The 21,351-nt window shown below is 47.6% G+C and overlaps 1 protein-coding gene across 1 annotated transcript in view; it reads right to left on the bottom strand.

Moving 5' to 3' along the window:
• ZCCHC2 (zinc finger CCHC-type containing 2) overlaps window positions 1-15,446 on the bottom strand; it is a 46,675-nt gene extending 31,229 nt beyond the window's left edge. Inside the window, exon 1 of the mRNA XM_070464510.1 lies at window positions 14,136-15,446. Within this exon, the coding sequence (XP_070320611.1) occupies window positions 14,136-15,074 (939 nt within the window). The 5' untranslated portion in view covers window positions 15,075-15,446. The remainder of the gene's footprint in view (window positions 1-14,135) is intronic.
• Window positions 15,447-21,351: the final 5,905 nt, after the last annotated feature.

The raw sequence follows: 21,351 nt of genomic DNA, 5'->3' as shown, positions 1-21,351 counted from the left end.
AGAGCTTGCCAATCTTACACATGGCTCTCAGAAGTCAAACACCGTCATGGATTGGGTTGGCCAGAAAGTTCAGTTTTTCTGTTAAGATGTTATGGAAAAATATGAAGGAACCTTTTGACCAACCCAATATATTGTTACTATAACCCACTGGGTAAGCCAAAAATTAAAACAGCTTTATAATGGATCTATATCAGAATTCATGCCTTATCCTCCCCTTCATGTTCAGAATCTCAAAACACTATTCAGACCAAAATTATCTCAGTTATAGGAGCTAATTATAATATTACAAATCTGCAATAAATAATATACATTAATTTTTTAATTATATAAAAATGAAGTAAACAGAAGACCTTAAACTTTCCAAGAATTCTAATTTAAAATATTCTGCTCTGTAGTCTGACCATGCATCCCGGCCTGTCAGTGAGTGTGCGCTGTCAGTTGACGGCTCTATTCCTAGAATAGGGCATCATAACAGATCGCCTTGGGAGCTAAGCTTCAGCCTCATGGTGTGTTGTCTTCTAAAAGCCCAAGGAAATAAACACTGTCTACAGAGAAACACTTAAGAAGAAGGAGAACATCGACCTCTTAAGTCAGCATCCAACTTTTGAATGGCACTCACCAACTTTCAATATTATTGAATAAAAAAAAACGCAGACATAAGAATTCTTCTAACAATAACAGAATCATGTATTTCCTAACCCAAATCATATAATCATTTACTACAAAGTAATACAACCACATTGGCCTAAAACTGCTATAAATACTTCAAAAATCAATATAAATAAAGCACTGTAATCTTCTTAAATACTTGTGTTAATTGGAAGTTTAGCTGAACGGGTCAACCATTTCTTAAGAGTATATTCCATATTGTTCATATGTGGTTCATAAATAAAAAATAACATCATTAAAAATAAATGAATGCAAAACTATATAAGAAAAAACAGTTTTCATTAGGGAAGTGCAAAGCACAACTACAATACCACTTCATACCCATCAGAAAGGCTACTATCCAAAAAACAGACAACAAGTAATGGTGAGTATGGGGAGAAATTGGAGCCCTTGTGCCTTGCTGGTAGGAATGTATACAGCGCAGCTATAGCAAAAGTTACTAAAAGAAAAACAAAATCATCGTATGATCCAGCAATTCCACTCCTAGCCATATACCCAGAAGAACTGAAAGCAGACACCCAAGCAGGTAATTAGTACTCCACTGTTCACCGCAGCCGAAAGGTGGACTATTCAAAAGTCCACGGATGAACAAACAAACAAAACAAGATATACGTACAACTGAGTATTACTCAGCCTTAGGAAGGCATAAAATTGACACATGGGTGAATCTTGAGGGCATTATGCTAAGTGAAATAAGCCAGGCACAAAAGGGCAGACTCTGTATGATTCCACTTATATGCGGTACCCTAGAGTAGTCAAATGGCAGCCCACTCCAGTGTTCTTGCCTGGAGAATCCCAGGGACGGCAGAGCCTGGTGGGCTGCCGTCTATGGGGTCACACAGAGTCGGACACGACTGAAGTGACTTAGCAGCAGCAGCAGAGAGTAGTCAAATCCGCGGAGACAGGACGGAGGTTCTAACCAGGGGCTTCAGAGAGCTGGGGATGGGGTAGCGGCTTAATGGGTACGGGCTCAGTTTGGGGTAAAAGAAATGCTCCAGAGACAGACGGTGGTCGCACAGCAATGTGGATGCCACTGAACTGTACATTCAGGAAACGTGAAAACAGCACACTCTGTTATATACAGGGGTGAAGAACCTGCCTACTGACACAGGACACTTGGGTTTGAACCCTGGGTAGGGAAGATCCCCTGGGGAGGTCATGGCAACCACTCCAGTATCCTTGCCTAGAGAATCCATGGACAGAGAAGCCTGGCAGACTACAGTCCAAAGGGCTGCAGAGAGTTGGACATGACTGAAGCGACTTAGGACTCATATATATTTCACCAGAATAAAAAAAATTAAGAATAGTTCTATCACACTGCCTCCATAAATTTTGTACTGAAACAGCTGTATGGAATCATTTTTAAAGTCTGAAGTTACTTTGAAGAACACAATTTGACCACTAAGTCAAAAGTCTCCTAGTTTAATAATGTAGGCAGGAAAATGGAATCTGAATTTCTATCCAAGGACCAAAGTTCATTGACTCATCAAATACCTACTAATTAAGCTTTCTGCCCCTCCTCCCAACACTGAGTCCCAGCAGGTATCACTGCTATACAGTCATTTAGAGTAGGTTTTAAAAACTAGAAAATTAAAAATAAATAAATAAATAAATAAATACAAACTAGAAAATTTTAAATGTTACTAATTTACCCAAAATTGAATCTCATGTCTCAGGGCTACAGAGACCCCAGCAGGAGCCGCTGTTGGTCCCCCGCCTCCCCGCCCAGCACTCGTGTGCCTTACTGTGTGCAGGCAAAGGCACCACAGACCCCAAGAGCCACCGGTCTGACGGGGTCCTGCAGGAAGGGACAGTGCCGCGCTCTCTACTAAGTTCAGATTCCCATGCAAATGCAAGGCAGATGACACGTGACATGCAAGAATCAGGATTTTAGGAAAAGGGTCAGGACCAAGTGGAAAATGGGAGAACTCTTCTCTGCTGGGAAGAAGATGACAGATTTTAAAACCCTAAGCTGGCAAAAACATGCACAGGAACAAAAACAGCCCTGCTATGTGTGTGCCCTCTCCTGCCTACTAAGGTAGCTCATCTGAGTTCAGAAAGCTTCTTCTGACCTGTGGCGTGCTCCTGGTTACCTCAAATCCTCCTGTCATCTAACGTATCTCGCTTGTTCTAAAAGACTGCTCAGACTTCACTTTTACACATGCAGATCCATTACAATTACTGGAGATCTTTTAAATGTGAGGAAAGTCTGTGAAACACTCAAGTTGACTGGGCAGTTCCAAGAAGACCCTTCTTTGAGAATACATCATTAGAGCAAAGATCACGCGGGTCTCAGGTTACTTTAACAAAGGTCTAATCTGATAGACTTTATTCCAGCACATCTACCAATGTTCTATACATTTTCTCTTGTCCTTTGATGCAGACTGCACATCTTAAAATACCAAGACATTCTAAGAAAAAAGGCAAAAAAAAAAAAGCAGAATTTTTTTTTTATATTAAACTTACTAATGTCAAATTTTTACACTCATCAAATCAGACTGAGAATTTAACCTCAGTATATGACAACAGTTACACCCTATGAAGTTTTTGTGGTAAAGACAACCCAAAATCCTGTGCCTACTCCTCCTGCTGAAATGTGGGTATGTCCCCAGCCAGTGGATCTGGACCAACTTCAGAGACAGGTCTAACCAGGAGGATGGGATGGAGAGCCGTTCTGGAGTGGCTGAGATAGGTTCTAGAAGCCCTGCCGCTGGGCCTCTGGGAACCCTTGCTCATGGACCCCAGGCCTCCAGGAACAGCGGTTCCCCAGAGAGACCGCGCCAGAGACACCCAGAGAGAGGTGAGGCAGGGGAAGCCGGCAGCCACCAGCTGTGTGTCCCGACAGTCTGCAGCAGACACAAGTCGCTCTCTCTGTTAGCTCCCTGTCTGAATTCCTGGCCCACAGAATTATGAAACATAAAACGAAGAAAAAAATGGTTGTTGCTTTAAGTCACTAAGTTTGGAGGTAATCTGTTACAGTTCTACATGGTAAATTCTCTTTAAATAACCAGGGTTGTACCTCAAGTATATGCTATTATCTAAGCAAGATTCATAGAAAGTCTTTCTTTGAATGTCAGAAAATGATTCACTATTAGAAACACTACTGAGATGTCAAATCTCATCTATTTTGGTAGAAGAGGGAAGAAGCTGAGGCAAAGTTAAGAACTATTTACTGTCTGTGTCTTCAATTGAGAGGATGTGGGGGAAAAGCAGACATCTGTCTCATCTTTCCTCAGCGAAAACAGTGTAACCCAACCCAAAGGAGAGCCCTGAATCAACCTAGCGCATCTGATGAAGGGTAAGTTCTAGTGGAAGAGAAACGTGGACGCCAAATGTATTAAAGTTATGCTGCAAAGAACAAAACCGACCCAACAGGGCAGAAAGGAGGGAGACCAGTGAGTCAGCAGCTCAGAAACAGCATGCCATGATTTTTGCTATGACCGTGGACTCACTTTCTATGTAACTTACTGTTTAACTAGAAACGTGTGAAAAAGATGATTCAGCAAGACAAGTGTGGCAGATTCACTATGTTAAAAGTGTGGGTAAACGTGATCTAGTTGCTGAAAGTGGGGGAGGCGCCAAGCTACGCACTGACCTCATGTCCACAGCCGGCCACCGCAGCCCACGGCCCAGACCCGACCCCCAGTTCTTCCCACTATGACCCGGGTGAGCTGAGGATGCCACCTGTGTGACCACAGCAGGCGTGGCTGGAGCTGGGTGGTCAAATAGGATGGAGGGGGAAACTTGATTCACTGCAAATTTATGTGTGTTTGGGGGAACTCTGAATTTATTACAAAAAACAAACACCAAACATTAAAACTGTCGATGCCATTGTCTTTTCTAGAGAACTGAACTTGCAGGATGCACAACCGGAAGAACTAGCAGAAAGAACGCTGATGTGGAAGCTGACCAGGGAGGCAGGGAGTGGAGAAGGAAAGAAGCAAGGCAGCAGTTTACCCAGAAACAGCCTGAGGTTTCCCTCATGAAGCACCCTGTGTGTTTCCGAGCACAGTGGTAAAGAATCCGCCTGCCAAGATAGGAGACGCAAGAGACACAAGTTTGACCCCTGGGTGGGGAAGACCCCCCTGGAGGAGGAAATGGCAACCCACTCCAGTGTTCTTGCCTGGGAAATCCCATGGACAGAGGAGCCTGGCGGGCTACAGTCCGTGGGGTTGCAGAGTCGGACACGACTTAACAGTCTGAACAACAACAAGAAGGTTGAATCCGGAACTGCTCCATCCCTGGGCTGGCAGATCCCAGACCTTTAGATCCCCACTTTGTCAGAACGTTTCTGGGTGAGTTGAGGAACACACACCCATGAGCATGAGGCCCAAAGGGTCGAGTAAGGCTGTGTCCCGCCTTCCAGCCCGTGCATGTCAACTGCCCCTTCCTTCACAACCCCTCCCCACAGGGGACACCGGCGGGTCTTGCTGGGAGGTGAGCCTGGGCTCAGGACCCCGACAGCCAACAGCACTGCAGGGACTCCTAACTGAACCACAGCCTTCATCCCCAGGGGAGAAGTGTTCTCCACAGAAACGCTCAGGAAGCTGAGGAAGGATCCTTGACAGAAAGTGACAGAAAGCTCAATGATGATCACTGTCAGGAAACACTGAATCAGGCCTTGTGTTTAACTCCTCCAAGTACAAAAGGCACCTTCTCCAAACCAGCCCCCCGACCCGTCAGCAGATGGCCTCTTCCCTGAGGACGTCTTCTCCAAACACGACAGCACTTTGGCTAACACACGACCCTGGTGTTCCTCCCAGGACCACTGGACAACTTAAAATTATTTGATACCCAAAACAAAAATCAATTATATCAAGGAAACATGTTTCTAACTATCCCAATTTAAACATTCCTAACAAGACACAGAAAAACTCCATACTTCTTAGGTTATGAAACTGTTCACCTGAGTGACCAAAAGTTCTTAACTTTCAGATCATAAGCAAGATCACGTGTGTGCTCTGTCGTGTCTGACTCTGTGAGTCCACTGACTGCAGCCTGCCAGGCTCCTCTGTGCATGGTGTTCTCCAGGCAAGAACACTGGAGTGGGTTGCCGTTCCCTCCTCCAGAGGACCTTCCCGGCCCAGGGATGGACCCTGTCTCCCGTGTCTCCGGCACGGACAGGCGGATTCCTGACCAGAGTGCCACCCGGGAGGCCCCATGAGCAAGGTGCCGCACCTCAGTTTCCCATCAGGCTCCCCACCCGCAAGCCAACCACAGACTGGAGAGCAACGCCAGACAGCAAGAACTACAACAACCCAAAGAAGAAGAAGAAGACAGCTTGTAATTTGTGACTTTTCTCATCCTATCAAAACATCACCCATAGATTTGCACCAATGTGCACCACCCCCACACACAAAAGCTTATTAGTTAACTTCAGGAGTTAAGTACGCATGGCCTGATTTTGAAAGAATAATTAATAAGTACAACTATTCAGCATTCACTCATTGAAGCTTCAGTTCAAATCTATACTGTTTCATGCTATCTAAACAAACAATTCCTTGTATTATTTCCAAAGCAACTGTGCCTATCTATACTGTGCACATATACTACATGGCTGCAAATAACAAAGTAACTGATAATTTATCAAGACAAAGAAAAAAAATCACTGCCTGATGCACTCTGTCTTACAGTCATTAGTCATAATGGTATTTTTCAGAGCACTATTTGCAATATTCTAAGGATAGGAAATTTTGACTAAGCACTTATGATATATGCAATGCTGACCAAAAAAAATGAAATCTGATACATGAGCCTTTGTGCAACTTGTAAGATTGACCTTCCCTCCTGGATTTTAAGTTAAAAAAATTCAAAGTAAAAATTTTTTTAAAAAACACAGAAAGAAAAATTGCAGCATAAGTACCAAAACTGTAACAGATTATATACAGGCTACTGGAAGGCAGAGGCAGTGAAGACTCACAAGAGTACCACAGGGACAGTTCCAAACAACACCACGCAAGAGGTGACGGCATGAGTCAGCCTTGAATAAAACCACAGTGAGCAGGAGAAGTGGGAGATGGTGTGTGAGTCCCAAGACCTACTGGAGACCAGGCTCCACGGGTCACGTGGTGTGATGAAACACTGCTTTAGGAAGATGGGTCTGGCACTGGTATCCAGCAGGTGAGAGGTGGGAAGGCTTAAAGGGAAGCGGAGATCAAGTCCTCAAAGAGAATGCTGTCAACAAGAATGAGAAAAGGGTAGATTCAGCTTATGAAGGAGAGGGATTAAGGTTACCAAGCAAATCAGAGTGACCAGAAATGTAATGGAATCACTGAGAAAATTGGATGAGTTTGGAAGATGTCTGTTTTTTATTTTTTAAACAAATCAGTGATGCATTCTTTTCACACATTTGAATGTAAAGGGACAGTTAACATTTCAGGAAGACATACAAATTTTCACCTGCTCTCATTGCAAACCAGTTTCTTTCATCTGACCTTCAAGACCCTATGCAACCCAACCCCTGTTTTCTCTTCAAGCTTCTGTATTTCTGTTCATCCACTACAACCAAACTTCACAATCCACCCCTGGAACCACCCACAGACGAGCTGACCCGTCTCACGTGTGTTCACCATCTGTTTCCACGTACGTTGCCGTGTTCATCTTCACAGCAGTTCTTTGCAATAAACGGTGAGGGGATCCCTCTTTTATTCAGAGCAGTCTGAAACTTGGAAAGACCAAACAACTTGCAAAGTGATCTCAAATGATTTCTTGAATGAGCATTAAACATGCCTAATGAACTGAGACCCTTCAAAGGGCATTAACCAAGTGTTCTCTGGAGCACTGGAAGAACACGAGGACTGCTGAGCGCCCAGCAACTGTAGCACCCGAAACAAACGCCCGGCGAGGCGCCTCCCTTCTGGAGTGACCGCACACACAGCCCGGATGAAGGCGGCCTGTGTGACAAAGCACTCTCTGGGAGGGACAGGAGCCCTGTGACGGCATGGTCCTCCAAGCTGGGAGGGAGAGTTGATAAAAATGAAGCTCAGTCTGCTTTGAGGGTAGTGCAGGCTTTATTTGCTTTTCTTAAAAAAAAAGAAAAAACTATGCTGTTACTCAGGAAGATCAAAAACATTAGGTTTAAAAATCAGCCAATGTATAGCTTCTTTAAAAAAGTATAAAAAAGTTAAATTATTTATGGATTCCAGTCTGTACTCTGAAATAAATGAAAAAATTATACAACTTAACAGAACTGCAAAATATCTTCGAAGAGTTAATCGCTCAGTCCTGTCCGACTCTTCACAACCCTATGGACTGTAGCCCACCAGGCTCCCCTGTCCACAGAATTCTCCAGGCAAGAATAATGGAGTGGGTAGCCATTCCCTTCTCTAGGGCATCTTCCTGACTCAGGGATGGAGGCCAAGTCTCCTGCATTGCAGGAGGATTCTTTACCGTCTGAGCCCTTTACATTACCCTAACTAAATGTGAAAAAAATTTAAGTAGATTACGTTTGCAAGGGAGTTCATGATAACCCAAATTCAAAATATGTATTTTCTCCATTCCCATCCTCAAATCCAGTATGGGGAAAATGCATATTTTAATGATCTGTGACCCAGAGAAATGCTTCCTTTGGGCTTATCTGTAGCTTATCAGATCTTAACAACGTAAGAACTAACAAACTGTCTGAAATGTATCTTACACACCAGCTTAATTAATTGCCTTCCTGGAACACCAATTTAGAGATGTGGTAACAGAGAATATTTTCTATATTACTATAGTGTATAGTATTTTCTATACTATACCATATAGACTTTTTTATTAAGAAAAAAAAAAAAACCTATTCCTGAAAACAATTTATGTATCAATCTGAATGGCTGCATCTTAGTGGAAAAGAAAAGGCATTGAATATTATTCTCAGAGAATTTGTGCTCAAGACAGTTTGAATCATTCTGTCTCCCTAATGCAAACACCATAACCTTAAACAGAAGTTGTTGTCTCCATTTCACAGGTTAAGACTGAGGCTCGGGGATTTAAGGGCCTGGTTACCATCCCAAGGGAAGCGGTAAAGCTGGAGCGTGAGCCTTGGGCCAGCGCTCCACTGAACACGCTCTCCCTCTTCAAGGCCGCTCACAGCCTTCACAGCTGCAGAGGTGACTGCAGCCACGAATTCAGAGACGCTTGCTCCTTGGGAGAAAAGCTGTGACTAACGCAGAGAGCACATTAAAAAGCAGAGACATTACTTTGCCAACAAAGTCTAGTCAAAGTGATGGTTTTTCCAGTAGTCATGTATGGATGTGAGAGTTGGACCATAAAGAAAACTGAGTGCCAAAGAATTGATGCTTTTGAACTGTGGTGTTGGAGAAGACTCTTGAGAGTCCCTTGGACTGCAAGGAGATTCAACCAGTCCATCCTAAAGGAAATTAGTCCTGAATATTCATTGGAAGGACTGATGCTGAAGCTGAAACTCTAATACTTTGGCCACCTGATGCAAAGAATTGACTCACTGGAAAAGACCTTGATGCTGGGAAAGATTGAAGGCAGGAAGAGAAGAGGACGACAGAGGATGAGATGGTTGGATGGCATCACCAAATTGATGGACATGAGTTTGAGCAAGCTCCAGAAGTTGGTGATGGACAGGGAAGCCTAGTGTGCTGCTATCCATGGGGTTGCCCAAGAGTTGGACACGACTGAGTGACTGAAGTGAACACCACAATTCCTGCCCCATCCCACAAAAAAATCCCCACAAAAGATAAATTTTAAAAAATATATGTAGATTACATTAGCTAATTTGCAGAGAAGTTAATGGTATATTAACTTACAGTATGAGTGAAAGTTTCCCGATTCTCCTTGCCTCAGAAAACCACTGCAGAGAAAAATTAAGTAACTGGGGGAGGATACCCAATAGCTGCCATTTGCTATGAAAATGATTCCTGCTTAACTGGGATCTTCTAAAAGCCACTCCCAGAAGGCATCTATTAACTGAACTGTTTCGATTCCTCGATGCAGCCAAACCGACCTAAACGTTCCTGTAGATCGCGACTGGCTCTGCTCCCTGCTCTGTTTGCAGGTGCCACAGTCACGTCTCTTCAGCTCCTTCCGAAGAAGGCTTACCTTTCATTAATAACTGCTAACACTTACTGAAAATCATGTACACCATTCCACAAGTGCTCATTCATTTAACCCTTGCAATCTAACGTAAGTACTATTATTATCCCTCCAATAAGAGTGAAAAAAGCCTTCTCAGGGACCCGAGTCACTGTAAAAGCTCCCAGCAGTGGACAACAAATTAAATAAAGGTTTTATTCCTGTAAGCAGTGGGGTTGTTCTTTTCAAATGTCATTTTTGGAAGGCATCGTTTTAGGGCCTAATACAGCAACAACTGACATCTGCACACCAACCTCCCCAGTCTCATTTCAGTTCAAGGCGCTCACTAGGATTCTGATTGCCAGACACATTCACGTCATCCAGGACAGGAGCACTTATGCTAAAACTCTTCCCAAAAGAGTTTTCTTTTTTAGGTCCTAACACTATCAATATGTTATCTGTATTATTAAAATTAGTTGAGGTACTTGTTTTGTCAAGTACAATGTATCTAATTAGCCTATACTATGAAAAAGTAACAATTTTGCCAAGTTTTCCTTTTAAGTATCTTCAATGATTGTTTTTTAAAGTAAAGGACACATGGTCACTTTTTTTTTTTTTTTTGGTGTGTGAGCTTAAATAACACTAAACGCTATCTGCTATAATACTATTAACATAAATGTTCAGTTTCTATCTTTAATTCAAACATTAGCACTATGTGCCAAACAACTAACTTTTGAGGATACTGAAAACAATCTCCAGAGAAACATGGCCATACCAACAACATTAAGCACTAACAACTATTACCATAGTAATTTTAACTCTTTTCATCTTTGTGTCACTAACTGGGGGCTAAACCTCCAGAACTAGAGGATCCATTTTCATGAACAGAGGGTCTGTAATAAGTATGCAGATAGGAACCTTGCCTGTCTTTCATTTTTTCAATGAAACAGTAACAAGACTAGTATCTTTTAAAAATACTTGATCACAGACTCCCTGGCAGTATCTGACTGACAATGCAGGGTACATGGGTTCCATCCGTGGTCCGGGAAGATCCCACGGGCATGGAGCAACTAAGCCGGTGTGCCACAACCGCTGAGCCCTTGCGACCAGAGCGCGCGCTCGGCCACAAGAGAGCCACCGCAATGAGAAGCCCACGCACCACAACTAGGGCGGCCCCTGCTCACTGCGACTACAGAAAGCCTGCGCAGCAACGAAAACCCAGCACAGCCAAAAAAACAAAAACTTAATCATTAAGTACGTAATTTAAAAACACATTCTTTTTTTGTGCTATTGCTAACATACCATTTATACCTTGTGTTCCTAATAATAAAGGGCCCATTTTAATACCAGTTTTTTTCAGCTTGCTATACATGCAGTACCTCATTTCATTAACACCTGACCTGCAGCAATCACACAAATTTCCTAGAACATCGTTAGTGAGTAATTTTCACTACTGCAAACTGGGCTAGTTGTTGAATTTTATGCCAGTGGTTGGCAATTCACTGCAGCTGTGACGAACATGAACTTCACCCACAAGTCTCCTAAAAGCAAGGCCAACATTTAAGTTGTAATCCTATGTAACATTTACTCTGAAAACATCCAAATCATGTAGGAAAACTCTAGAAATGTTTCTTTTAAAAATAAAAATATACTTGTTAAATCTCCATTTTTCTAAAATGACCTACTTAGTACACTCTAGTAGTGTTTGTGGTCTTGTCACTTTTACTGACATCGTAACCACCTTATGCCACTAAACAAACAGTTGCTGAGCCTGGGTCAGCTTTAAAGCATACGACTAGAATTAAAATTCGCACTGAAATACAAGTTCTACCAGTAAATGTCATTAGTTTTTAAAATTTCAACAAGAAACTGCAGCATATTACGAATTGGATACAAATCCTGAAAGAGCCAGGAACACTATTCTGGGCTAGTATGCTCTTACTCTAAGAGAAAATTAAAAGAAAATTAGTTCTACTGCATCCATTGATAGTACGGATGACGTTTTAGACAGTAGAGAAATAGAATTATTCCTGGGCAATTAAAAAGTTACAAGGATAGGCCTAAAAGGTTACTTCCGGGCAAAAGGCGGCTGCCAAGAAACCCGTCTCCACCTGTCCCAGAGCAAACACTCCCCAGGGCTCTTGGCCGACCCGGTCCCCTCCTAGCCCAGCCAACGTCAAAGAGAACCCCCGCGCCCCCGCAAGGCGGCGCAGCGCACCTCCGGGGGCGGGGCCAGCGCCGGTCACGTGGGGGGCGCGCGGCCGCCATCTTGCAGGGCGGAGGAGGGGCGGGGCCCCGCGGACACCCCCCTCCCCTCCCCGCCGACACCCCCCTCCCCTCCCTGCCGTCCGCCGGTCCTCGGCGGCGCGTGCCCGCGCGGCTCTCGGTCGCGAGCCCCGGCGCCTCCCTGCGGACTCCGGGGTGGGCCCTCCCTCCTCAGGCAACGGCGGCCAAGACCGCGAGAGGAAGGGCTGAAGTGCAGAGACCCCCGCGAGCCGCCTCTCGGGGCGGCCTAGCAGCAGAAGACCCGCGGGCACGTCCTCAGGGCCAGAAGCGGCGACGGCTGAGGGGCTCGGAGTCCCGCTGACAAGCGAAGTACGGGGCAGCAACAGCCAAGTAAGACGGGGTGATTTGTCACAGCAACCCTCAACCACGGGAGAGGAAACGCTCGCCAGGCCACCGACGTCCACAAATGGCGTTCAGTGTCACCTGAAGGCGTGTGCCCTGTGATCCACCCCGCTCCTGCGGACGGCCACGACACAGGCACCGTCTGAGAAGTAACGATGCGCTCCAATTCTCGGCAGCATGCCCAGTCCACTCTTCCCGGCACTCACTGAAAGGCCACACGCCGCGATCGACATAAAAATTTCACTGCTGTGCTCTGAACGCATCTCTGCCCTTGTCTCATCCCCTTACAACACTCGTATTATAAGCAAAATTTAAAGGGAGAAAAAACACTGCCATTAAAACCAGAAGTCGGTTACCCTTGTTGGAATAAGAATGCAATAATATAAACTGCTCCACTATGAGACATTTTCCTTATATCTACACGCTAAAGTTATCTTTACAATATATACAGGAATTTTGGGGATAAGATATGTAAGTACTGCTTCAAAGTTCAGGCTTGCTTCTTTAAACTTAATGATGGGCACATAGGATTTTTTTTGGAATTAGTAGGCTGAAGAGTGCAGTATACACAGTTGCATGAGACACTGGAATATTTCATGCTCGCCAAAATTCTGGATACTAGCATTTCTACGTCCCAGTTTGATAAAGTATGTCCTAAAGTGGGTTAGTCACTTCACTGACGCCTCCTTTTTAAAAGGAGGGACTCAGCCTAGATTATCACTAAATCCTTTCCAGCTCCCAGGTTCCTTTGATTCTATGGGTATTGAGTTCACACCGCCATTGGCGAGATACAATGCCCAGTTTTAGTCTGAATGACAGCAGATATATAAGCTGAAAGAACTTTCAAGTAAGGAGTGAAAAAAATCTCGCTTTCCAAATATATCATCTTGGAGATCTCTTAAAGCTGAAAAACATGGCATCCAAATAAATACTTTTTAAATAATTGTGAACCACGAAAATAAACTTACTGTACAGTCTTTAAATAAAAGCTACTTGCTCCACTAAATTGTCACACTCAATGGCTTTATATTGGGCCCAGATTATTAAATTGCTTTCGTGGCTTTATAAAATTTTCTTTCATGTTTGTGACAAGGGTCTTGCCTTTAGTCTCATCTACTACATTTTGGCGTTCAGTAACTTTTTAGAAACCATTTATGCCTTCAGTAAAGGCCCCACAAACATCTCCGGACCCAAATGTGTAGACACGACTCAAACCCGTTAGAAGCCGGACTGGCCGGGGGCAAAGAGTAACCAGAACCGCCCGAGGGGACGTTTCCCTACCCAGACAACCTGCCCGACGACCTAACTGATTTGAGTCATTTCGCACCTCTGACTTTTTTTCTGAGAACATGCAATTCTCTGAGCAGGAGCCAAAAGAACCAACGACCCGCTTTACCTCAGGCCACCGCGGAGCGCGCCGGGAGCGCGTCTGGGGCCGCCTCCCCCGGGGGGCGAGCTGGGCCTCGGGACGCACGGGCGGAGCGCCAGGCGGCGGCCGGCCCGGGCTCCGCAGCCCCGACGGAGGTGTCGGGGCCGAAAGGTCCCGAGAGCCCGCGTGCGAGGACCGGGCTGAGCGCCGGGCTTCCGGGGCAACCCCAGCGGGACGAGACTTCCAGAGCATTCTGTTATGGCGGGTGCTAGTATGTGTGTGTGTGTGTGTGTGTGTGTGTGTGTGTCTGAGGGGAGTGGGACTGAGCGGCCCGGCCGAACGCACATCAGTCCCGGGACCGGGATCGGGGTCGGCCCGGCCGGGGGTCGTCGGGGAGCGGAGGCCGCGGGGACGGCTGCGCGCGCGCGGAGAGGCCGGCGCGCCTTACCTGGGCCCGGGCGCCGGCCAAGTGGCCCGGCGCCGCCTCTACGACCTCGGAGCCCCCGCGGAGCGCGGCGCGGAGCCTCTCCAGGTGCTCCCTCAGGGTGACGCGCTGGTGGAAGGAGAAGGCCGGGTGCAGCGAGGCCATGGTGAAGAGCAGCAGCAGTTCCTCCTGGGCCCTGATTCCCAGCCCGCCGCCCGGCCGGGGCGCGGCGCCGCCGCCTTCCGGGCCGGAGCCGTCCTTCTCGGCGTCGTCCTCCTCGCCGCCGCCGTCCTCCTCGCCGCGCTCGTCCTCCGCGGCGCCCCGGGAGCCCTCGCCCCGGGCCGCGCGCAGGCTCCGGAGCACCGCGTCCACCTGGGGCAGGAGGCGGTGCAGGCGGCCGGCGGCCTCGCGGTTCTCCGAGCCCAGCAGCGCCAGGTAGACGATGAGGCGCGAGCGCACGGCGGGCTCTCGGAAGTCGGCCAGCGGGCCCGGGTCCGAGAGGCCGTTGGCCTTGGCCTCCGAGTCGCGCAGGTAGTGGTAGTCCTTGCGCGCCAGGTCCTCCAGGCATGAGCCGAGGAAGCGCAGCTCCAGCGGGTTGCACAGGTCCAGCAGCCCGCACATGAACTCCAGGCGCTGCGCCGAGCCCAGCACCATCCCGAACCACTCGTACACCCGCTCCTGCTCGCGCAGCGCCGCCGCCGCGGGCCCCGCGCCGCCGCCCGGCATGCCCGCCCCCGCCGCTGCCCCGCCAGCAACAGGCGGCCCAAGCCCCCGGGACGGCGGCGGCGGCGGGGGTCCCCTCGGCGCGCCCGAAGGCGGCGGCAGCGGCGGCGGAGGGCGGCAGTCGCGGCGGCGGCGCGGAGGCGCCTTCGCGCCCGGCCGCGCGTCTGCCTCAGGCTCCTCAGCCTCGGGCGGCGGCTCCGCGGAGTGCGTCGGCTTCAGCGGCAGCTTCATCCTCAGCATCCTCGGCTACGGCGGCGCGGACATGCGAGCGGGGGCGGGAGGGCGGGGCCGGGGGCGGGGCGGGGGCCGCAGCGGCGGCGGGCGGCCGTCAGGAGCAGGGCCCCTCCATCCCGCCGGGGCCGGGCCGGGCCGGGGGCGGGTCTCGGCCGGCGCGGGGGGCCGCGGGCGGTGTCTTCCCGGGCCGGGGGCGGGGCGTGCCCGCGGCGGCTCCTCCCCCCGGGCTCTGCACCGCCTCTGGGAGCCCGGGCGCGGTCGGGAGCGAGCTAACGAGCGTGTCCTCCGTCCGCCTCCCTCTCTCTGGTCGTCCGCGCTGGGCCGGGCCGGCGGCGCCTGAGCGGTCCCCTCGCGAGCCGGTGCTGACCGGGCGGCGGCGACCAGAGGAGGAGCGGTCGGGCGGGCGGAGACGCTTGCGGGCTCCGCGCAGGCGCCTTAGCCAATCAGCAGCCCGAACGGCTGGTTGCGTGAGTCTCCCCGCCCCCGGGGTACGCCCCCTCCGGGAGGCCACGCCCAACCGCCCTGCGGCCGCCTTCCCTGCCGGCGGCTCCTGCGCGGTCCCGGCCTCTGGCGGTGACCCGGGCTCGGGGCTGGCGGTGGAGCGACCGCGCGGGTCGGCCAGGCATGCGAGAGGCGCGTGCGGCCCACGACGCAGGGGCCGTCGGGGGTCGCACCTTCTTCGGGCTCCGGCGCGGCTTCTGACTCCCGACCCCGCGCCACCGCCCCGGGCGGGCCGCCGCCCCTGGCGCCGCCGGGCTCCCGTCGCGGCCGCTCGGGACGCGTCCCGGAGCCGAGCTCCCTCCGGAGGGGGCGCGCCGGCCCGACCTCCGCGGGTTTCGGAGGTCAGCGCGCGGGCCTTGCCGCGGCGGCTCCGCCGCCCCGTATCCGGTCTGCGCCGCGGGCGGGCGCCTGAGTCCCGGGCGAGTGCCCGGGCGCAGGGCCCTCCCGACCCGGGCAGCCCCACGGCCCCGGGCCCAAAGATCTGTAACGGTCCTCGGGAATTATTGCCGCGACAGTTACCAAAGCCCCGCGGAGCCACCATCTTCGGGGGCCTCTCCTATTAGCTACATGATGTTTCTGTGCCTGACGCTAGCATTTTGAATTCCTATGCCCCTGCGAATTCTCTGTGACTTGAGGAACTGACTTTTTTTTTAAAGTTTTTGTTACGTTTTTAAGGTTGGAACACCTCTCTCGCTGTTTGTTGCTTAAAAAAAAAAAGTCTATAATTTTAACACCCAGCTGGATCTTTTGAGGGTTAATTTTTAAAAGGTGGGACTAAAGAAAAAAAAAAAAACCCTTCAGGTTTTAAATTAGGAAATCCTACTACAGCTGTGTAGTAGCAGGATGTAAAAAAAAACAAAAAAGAATCACTTTTCCCTAAACTCTTCCTGAAAATATTTGAACATCTGTTGGTAGAGCATATGCTGAGCCCTCTTTACAATTTTATGCCCTAAGAAGCTAATTTATAATTCAATAAAAGGTTGAACTGAAGCCTGAATCAGCTTCAGCGATAAAATGGAGAGACAGTTGTTTTCAACACACTTGAGATTATGTCAAATATATAAAACACCATTCTTTTTGAACTTTGCTATTTCCTTGTGTTCTTTAGGTGTGATCTAAAATCATGATCAGGAGCAAACTTTGCAGGAACATTTACAATCCTTGCCCCTTTGCTGTCAACTTCAGATGTCATGGAAATTTCTGTCTTATTATTTGTGAAGCTTAGGGTGACATACTTTAGGCAACCAATAGTAACCTTGCTAGATATTCACAGGTCCATAGTGAGTCACCTGTCTAGATCCTTGGAGATGATTTTTACATGTGATCCAGGCATATGGTCTTTACATTTTCCTTGGCAACAAGAAGCCATTTGGTATGAACTCTCAATACTTGATCCACAAATTTGGGACTGAGTTCAGATTTATTTATTTATTTATTGGGGGCGGGGGGGGCGCCCGCCGCCGCCGCCATGCTTCCTGGCCAGCGCGCACACAGCGGGCGGGGGCGGGGGCGGGGCTGAGTTCAGATTTAGTCAGTAATGATTACTTTTGTTCTGTCTTTGGCCCACGTTAGAAATGCAGTGACGTGCACTGTGATTTAATGATTCTGGTTGTCACCCATTGGCTGGACAGGTCGATGCTTAGGCTCCCGTACATTGTTTCAGAGTGCGCTCTCTGCACACTGCCGCTCGTTAGACCAGGCCTCAGTGTTTTTTCCCACCCTGTAGTGAGAATACATCTTCAGTCAAGAGTGAGGTACTAGGGACTTCCCTGGTGGGCCAGTGGTTAAGAATCCACCTGTCAATGCAGGGGACACAGGTTGAACCCCTGGTCTGGGAAGACCCCACATACGAGGCGCAGCAACTAAGCCGTCCAGCCGAAGCTACTGAGCCCATGCACTTGGCCAGTGCTCCCCAGTGAGAGAAGCACGCCTCCCCCGCAACGAGAAGCCCCCCTATGGCAACCACAGAGTAACCCCTGCGGGTGCAACTAGAGAGAGCTCAAGCGCAGCGACGAAGACCCAGCGCAGCCGAGAATAAAGTTTTAAAAATAATGAAGTAGTTTATCAAAAAATGGTGATGTATTACAACAGGGAGGAGCCCAGATGGAAATCCCAGGATGAGGTGTAGGTGTATTTATTGGGAAAAAAAACTATCCAGATAATTCTAATATGACATCCTGGGAAGGTATTCCTCCCACCAGGGCCTGCCTATTGGGAACGCTTGCTCTAGATTCTCTAGTGTTTTATATATAATTATATACATATTTAAATATATAATCATTTAGATGGGCCAAATAATATCACTGTGGTAATAGTGGTTATGTGTATGTATCCAGATCTTTCAGAGGAATATATCCTGTAAAAGACATCTTTTAAGGACACAAGTGCTATTGTGTCTTGTCCCTAGATGATATTTAATGAATATTCAATATACTTTGTTTGTCCTGTGGCAGTCCAGTGGTTAAGACACTGAGCGTCTACTGCAGCAGGCATGGGTTCAATCCCTGTTTGGGGAACTAGGATCCCACATGCCACTGCTCGGCCAAAAAGAAAAAAGAAAAAAAAAAAGATGCTCTGATTTATTTGCCTCATTAACAATGAAAGATGATGTTACTGACATTATTGTCCAAATATTTATATGTACCCAGAAAACTGGTTTCTAGTTAAGGTTATACTTTGGATTAAGACACCAGCCAGTGGTTGAAGATTGAGGAAACTTTGCAATGCTTTTGCAATTGGGTTACTGCAAGAAATTTCACTAAAACCACAGTTAACTGGATGGTTCAAGGCAGACTGACAATGACATCAACCCCACATAAAGAATGCCTAGGTACAGCCACTTCTACCTCAGATGGTATCCTGCAACAGCAAACTTGATCCAAGAATCTGTTCTCTGTTTCTGTGAATTCTGGCTTCTTTGCCCCCAGCCCTTTATACCTTCCTGTTTCCTCCCCTAGAGTATAAATACCTTAACATCAGTGACCATGTCTTATTCAGTTTTCTGTTTTCACATCTGGCACACAGTAGTGGTTACTAAACATTTGTTGAGTAAACAATGAATGGATAATGCTCCAGGAAACAAAAGTAACCACTCACAGCTCCTGGGGTCACCTGAACCCCTTTTACCTCTAGCAGGGAAGAGAAAACATCGGCGTCCCAACATCGCCAGGCTAGTCCTGAGAGTTCTTCTAACTGAACTGGCTTAGGTTACATGTCTGTTCCTGATCAGTCCTGGAGCCAGAGAAGTGGAGGCAGCTTCTTCAGAACCATGTGGATCGCCCAAAAGAAGCCCAGGGCTGTTGGAAAGAAGGGAAGCATGGATGCTGGGGAAGCCACCCAGCATGAGTCCCATGTCACTATACTCACAATCTGTTGTTTTGATCACATAAGTTGTCATGGCTTTAAGGCACCTCAAAAACAAATTTTTGTTTAGTTAGGCCACATGTTTCCCTTTTGTTACATCATGCATTTATTTTAAGAGATTAAACATTAAGTTGTCTTTAGAGATGACAGTTAAACTGGTCTATAGGTCTTGCAAGCAACACAGGTAAATCATTGACATTTGACTTAAGGGAAAAAATGAGTGCATATTTAAAAGGATAAGTTTTTGGTAAGGTTTATAAAAAATACCCAATATGACAGATTTGAGCTAAAAAGAAATCCTCAGCGTTGATGCTATGACAGCTGGAAGTCCATGCCCAACACAGGGTGTGTGACACCTTTTCTGGAAGACCAGCACTGGGTAGAATTCGGAGTCTCTCTGGAGTTACCGTTCCACTTGTTAGCTTCTTAGGACCTTAGATCGACCAGGCGGCCTAAGTTCTCCCACTTGTACATCAAAACTTTTGAAGAAACCCTGAAATTCAACCATCTTTGGGGCCTGTCCAGAAATAAATTAGATTCTAAAGTGGCTTGGTTTGGAAACTCCTCAGCCTGCTGATTTGTGTTAGAGATTAAGGAACTAGATGACCTGAGGCACTTGTGTGGTTCTTTGGTAACTTGGCAAACAGACCCTTGCCCAATCGCTCAAAAAGGCAAGGGCTGTCCCGCCCCCAGTGAAGTCAAGTGAGAGTCATTCAGTCGTGTCTGACTCTTTCTGACCCCATGGACTGTAGTCCATGGGATTCTCCAGGCCAGAATACTGGAGTGGGTAGCCTTTCCCTCCTCCAGGGGATCTTCCCAACCCAGGGATCAAACCCAGGTCTCTCCACATTGCAGGTGGATTCTTTACCAGCTGAGCCACAAGGGAAGCCCAAGAATACTGGAGTGGGTAGCCTATCCCTTCTCCAGGGGATCTTCCCACCCCAGGAATCGAACTGGGGTCTCCTGCTTTGCAGGCGGATTCTTTACCACCTGAGCTATGAGGGAAGTCCCTCCCCCAGCCCACCAAAAAAGAAAAAACCAAACACTGCCTTCTAGGGACCTGTGGAAAGGTAGAACTGATTTCTTGGAAGGTTGACTTGCTAGATAGAAAAATAAGCTCTGCTCCAGCAGTTTTCTCTGGAATAGAATTTGCTGAATTTATGACTTCTTATAGGGTGACATCATATTATTGGTGAGCCCACCAGGCTCCTCTGTTCCAAGGGATTTCCCAGGCAAGAATACTGGAGTGGGTTGCCATTTCATTCTCCAGGGGATCTTCCTGATCCACGGATTGAATGTCTCCTGCATTGGCAGATGGGTTCGCCACCAGGGAAGCCCTAGATGGACAGTATTGTTTTGCAACCACCAAAAGCAATAATTGATTCAGGCATTTGCACCGCTAGGTGCAAAGTTGTTAGGAAGCAAAACATTCACAGGTCCTCAAAATAACACCTTGCTTAATTAAAAGGGGGGAATGGTACTTTTCCACTGATAAATCTGATGGATGCCACCTTAACCTTGTGGTCACAATTAGCATCACCAATAATGAGACAGTCTAACATGGCTCCTCATGTCATGGATGTCATTGGAAGTACACACTATTTGCAGTATTCTTCCCCAAGTGTCTACACCGAATCTAATCATGGGGAAATGAGACAAAATTTGGACTGGGGGACACCACTGGGCTTCCCTGGTGGCTCAGAGGGTAAAGAACCTGCCTCCAGTGCAGAAGACTGGGGTTCGAGCCCTAGGTCAGGAAAAACCCCTGGAGAAGGGAATGGCTACCCACTGTAGTATTCTTGGCTGGAGAATTCCATGGACAGGGAGCCTGGCGGGCTTCAGTCCATGGGGTTGCAGAGTCTGACTTGACTGAATGACTAACACTAACTGTTCATAGAAGACACTGGCCTGAATCACCCAAAATATCAATGTCGTGAAAGCAAACACAGGCAGGGTCCTGCTGTGTCCTAAGGGAAACTAGATAGACTTAGCAACCAAATGCAATTCATGATCTGTGATTGGATCATGGGTTTAAAAACTCTAAGAGACATTTTGGGAATAATTAGATAAATCTGAATATGGACTTCTTATTAGATATGGTTACTGTATCAATGCTAACTTTCTGGGGTGAGATAATGACATTGTAGTTGTATAGAAAAATGTTTTCAATTGGTTCATGCCAAAGTACTGAAGGTGGAATTGTCAAGATATCTACAACTTAATTTACAAAAAATTGTATATAGAAAAATGAAGCAAATGTGACAAAATATCAACAATAGACAAATCTAGGTGAAGGGTATATAGGTTAACATTGTAAAATTTCACCTACTTTATATGGAAAAAAAAAAAAGACAGCAATTGCAAATATACATCCATAGGATGAGTAAACAAAAAAATTTTGCTAAATTTATGAATGGAG

The sequence above is a fragment of the Odocoileus virginianus genome, unplaced genomic scaffold, assembly GCF_023699985.2.
Source record: "Odocoileus virginianus isolate 20LAN1187 ecotype Illinois unplaced genomic scaffold, Ovbor_1.2 Unplaced_Contig_26, whole genome shotgun sequence".
Taxonomy (NCBI): Eukaryota; Metazoa; Chordata; class Mammalia; order Artiodactyla; family Cervidae; genus Odocoileus; species Odocoileus virginianus.
The sequence above is the reverse complement of the archived record's forward strand: the minus strand, read 5'-3'. Positions and strand labels throughout refer to the sequence as shown.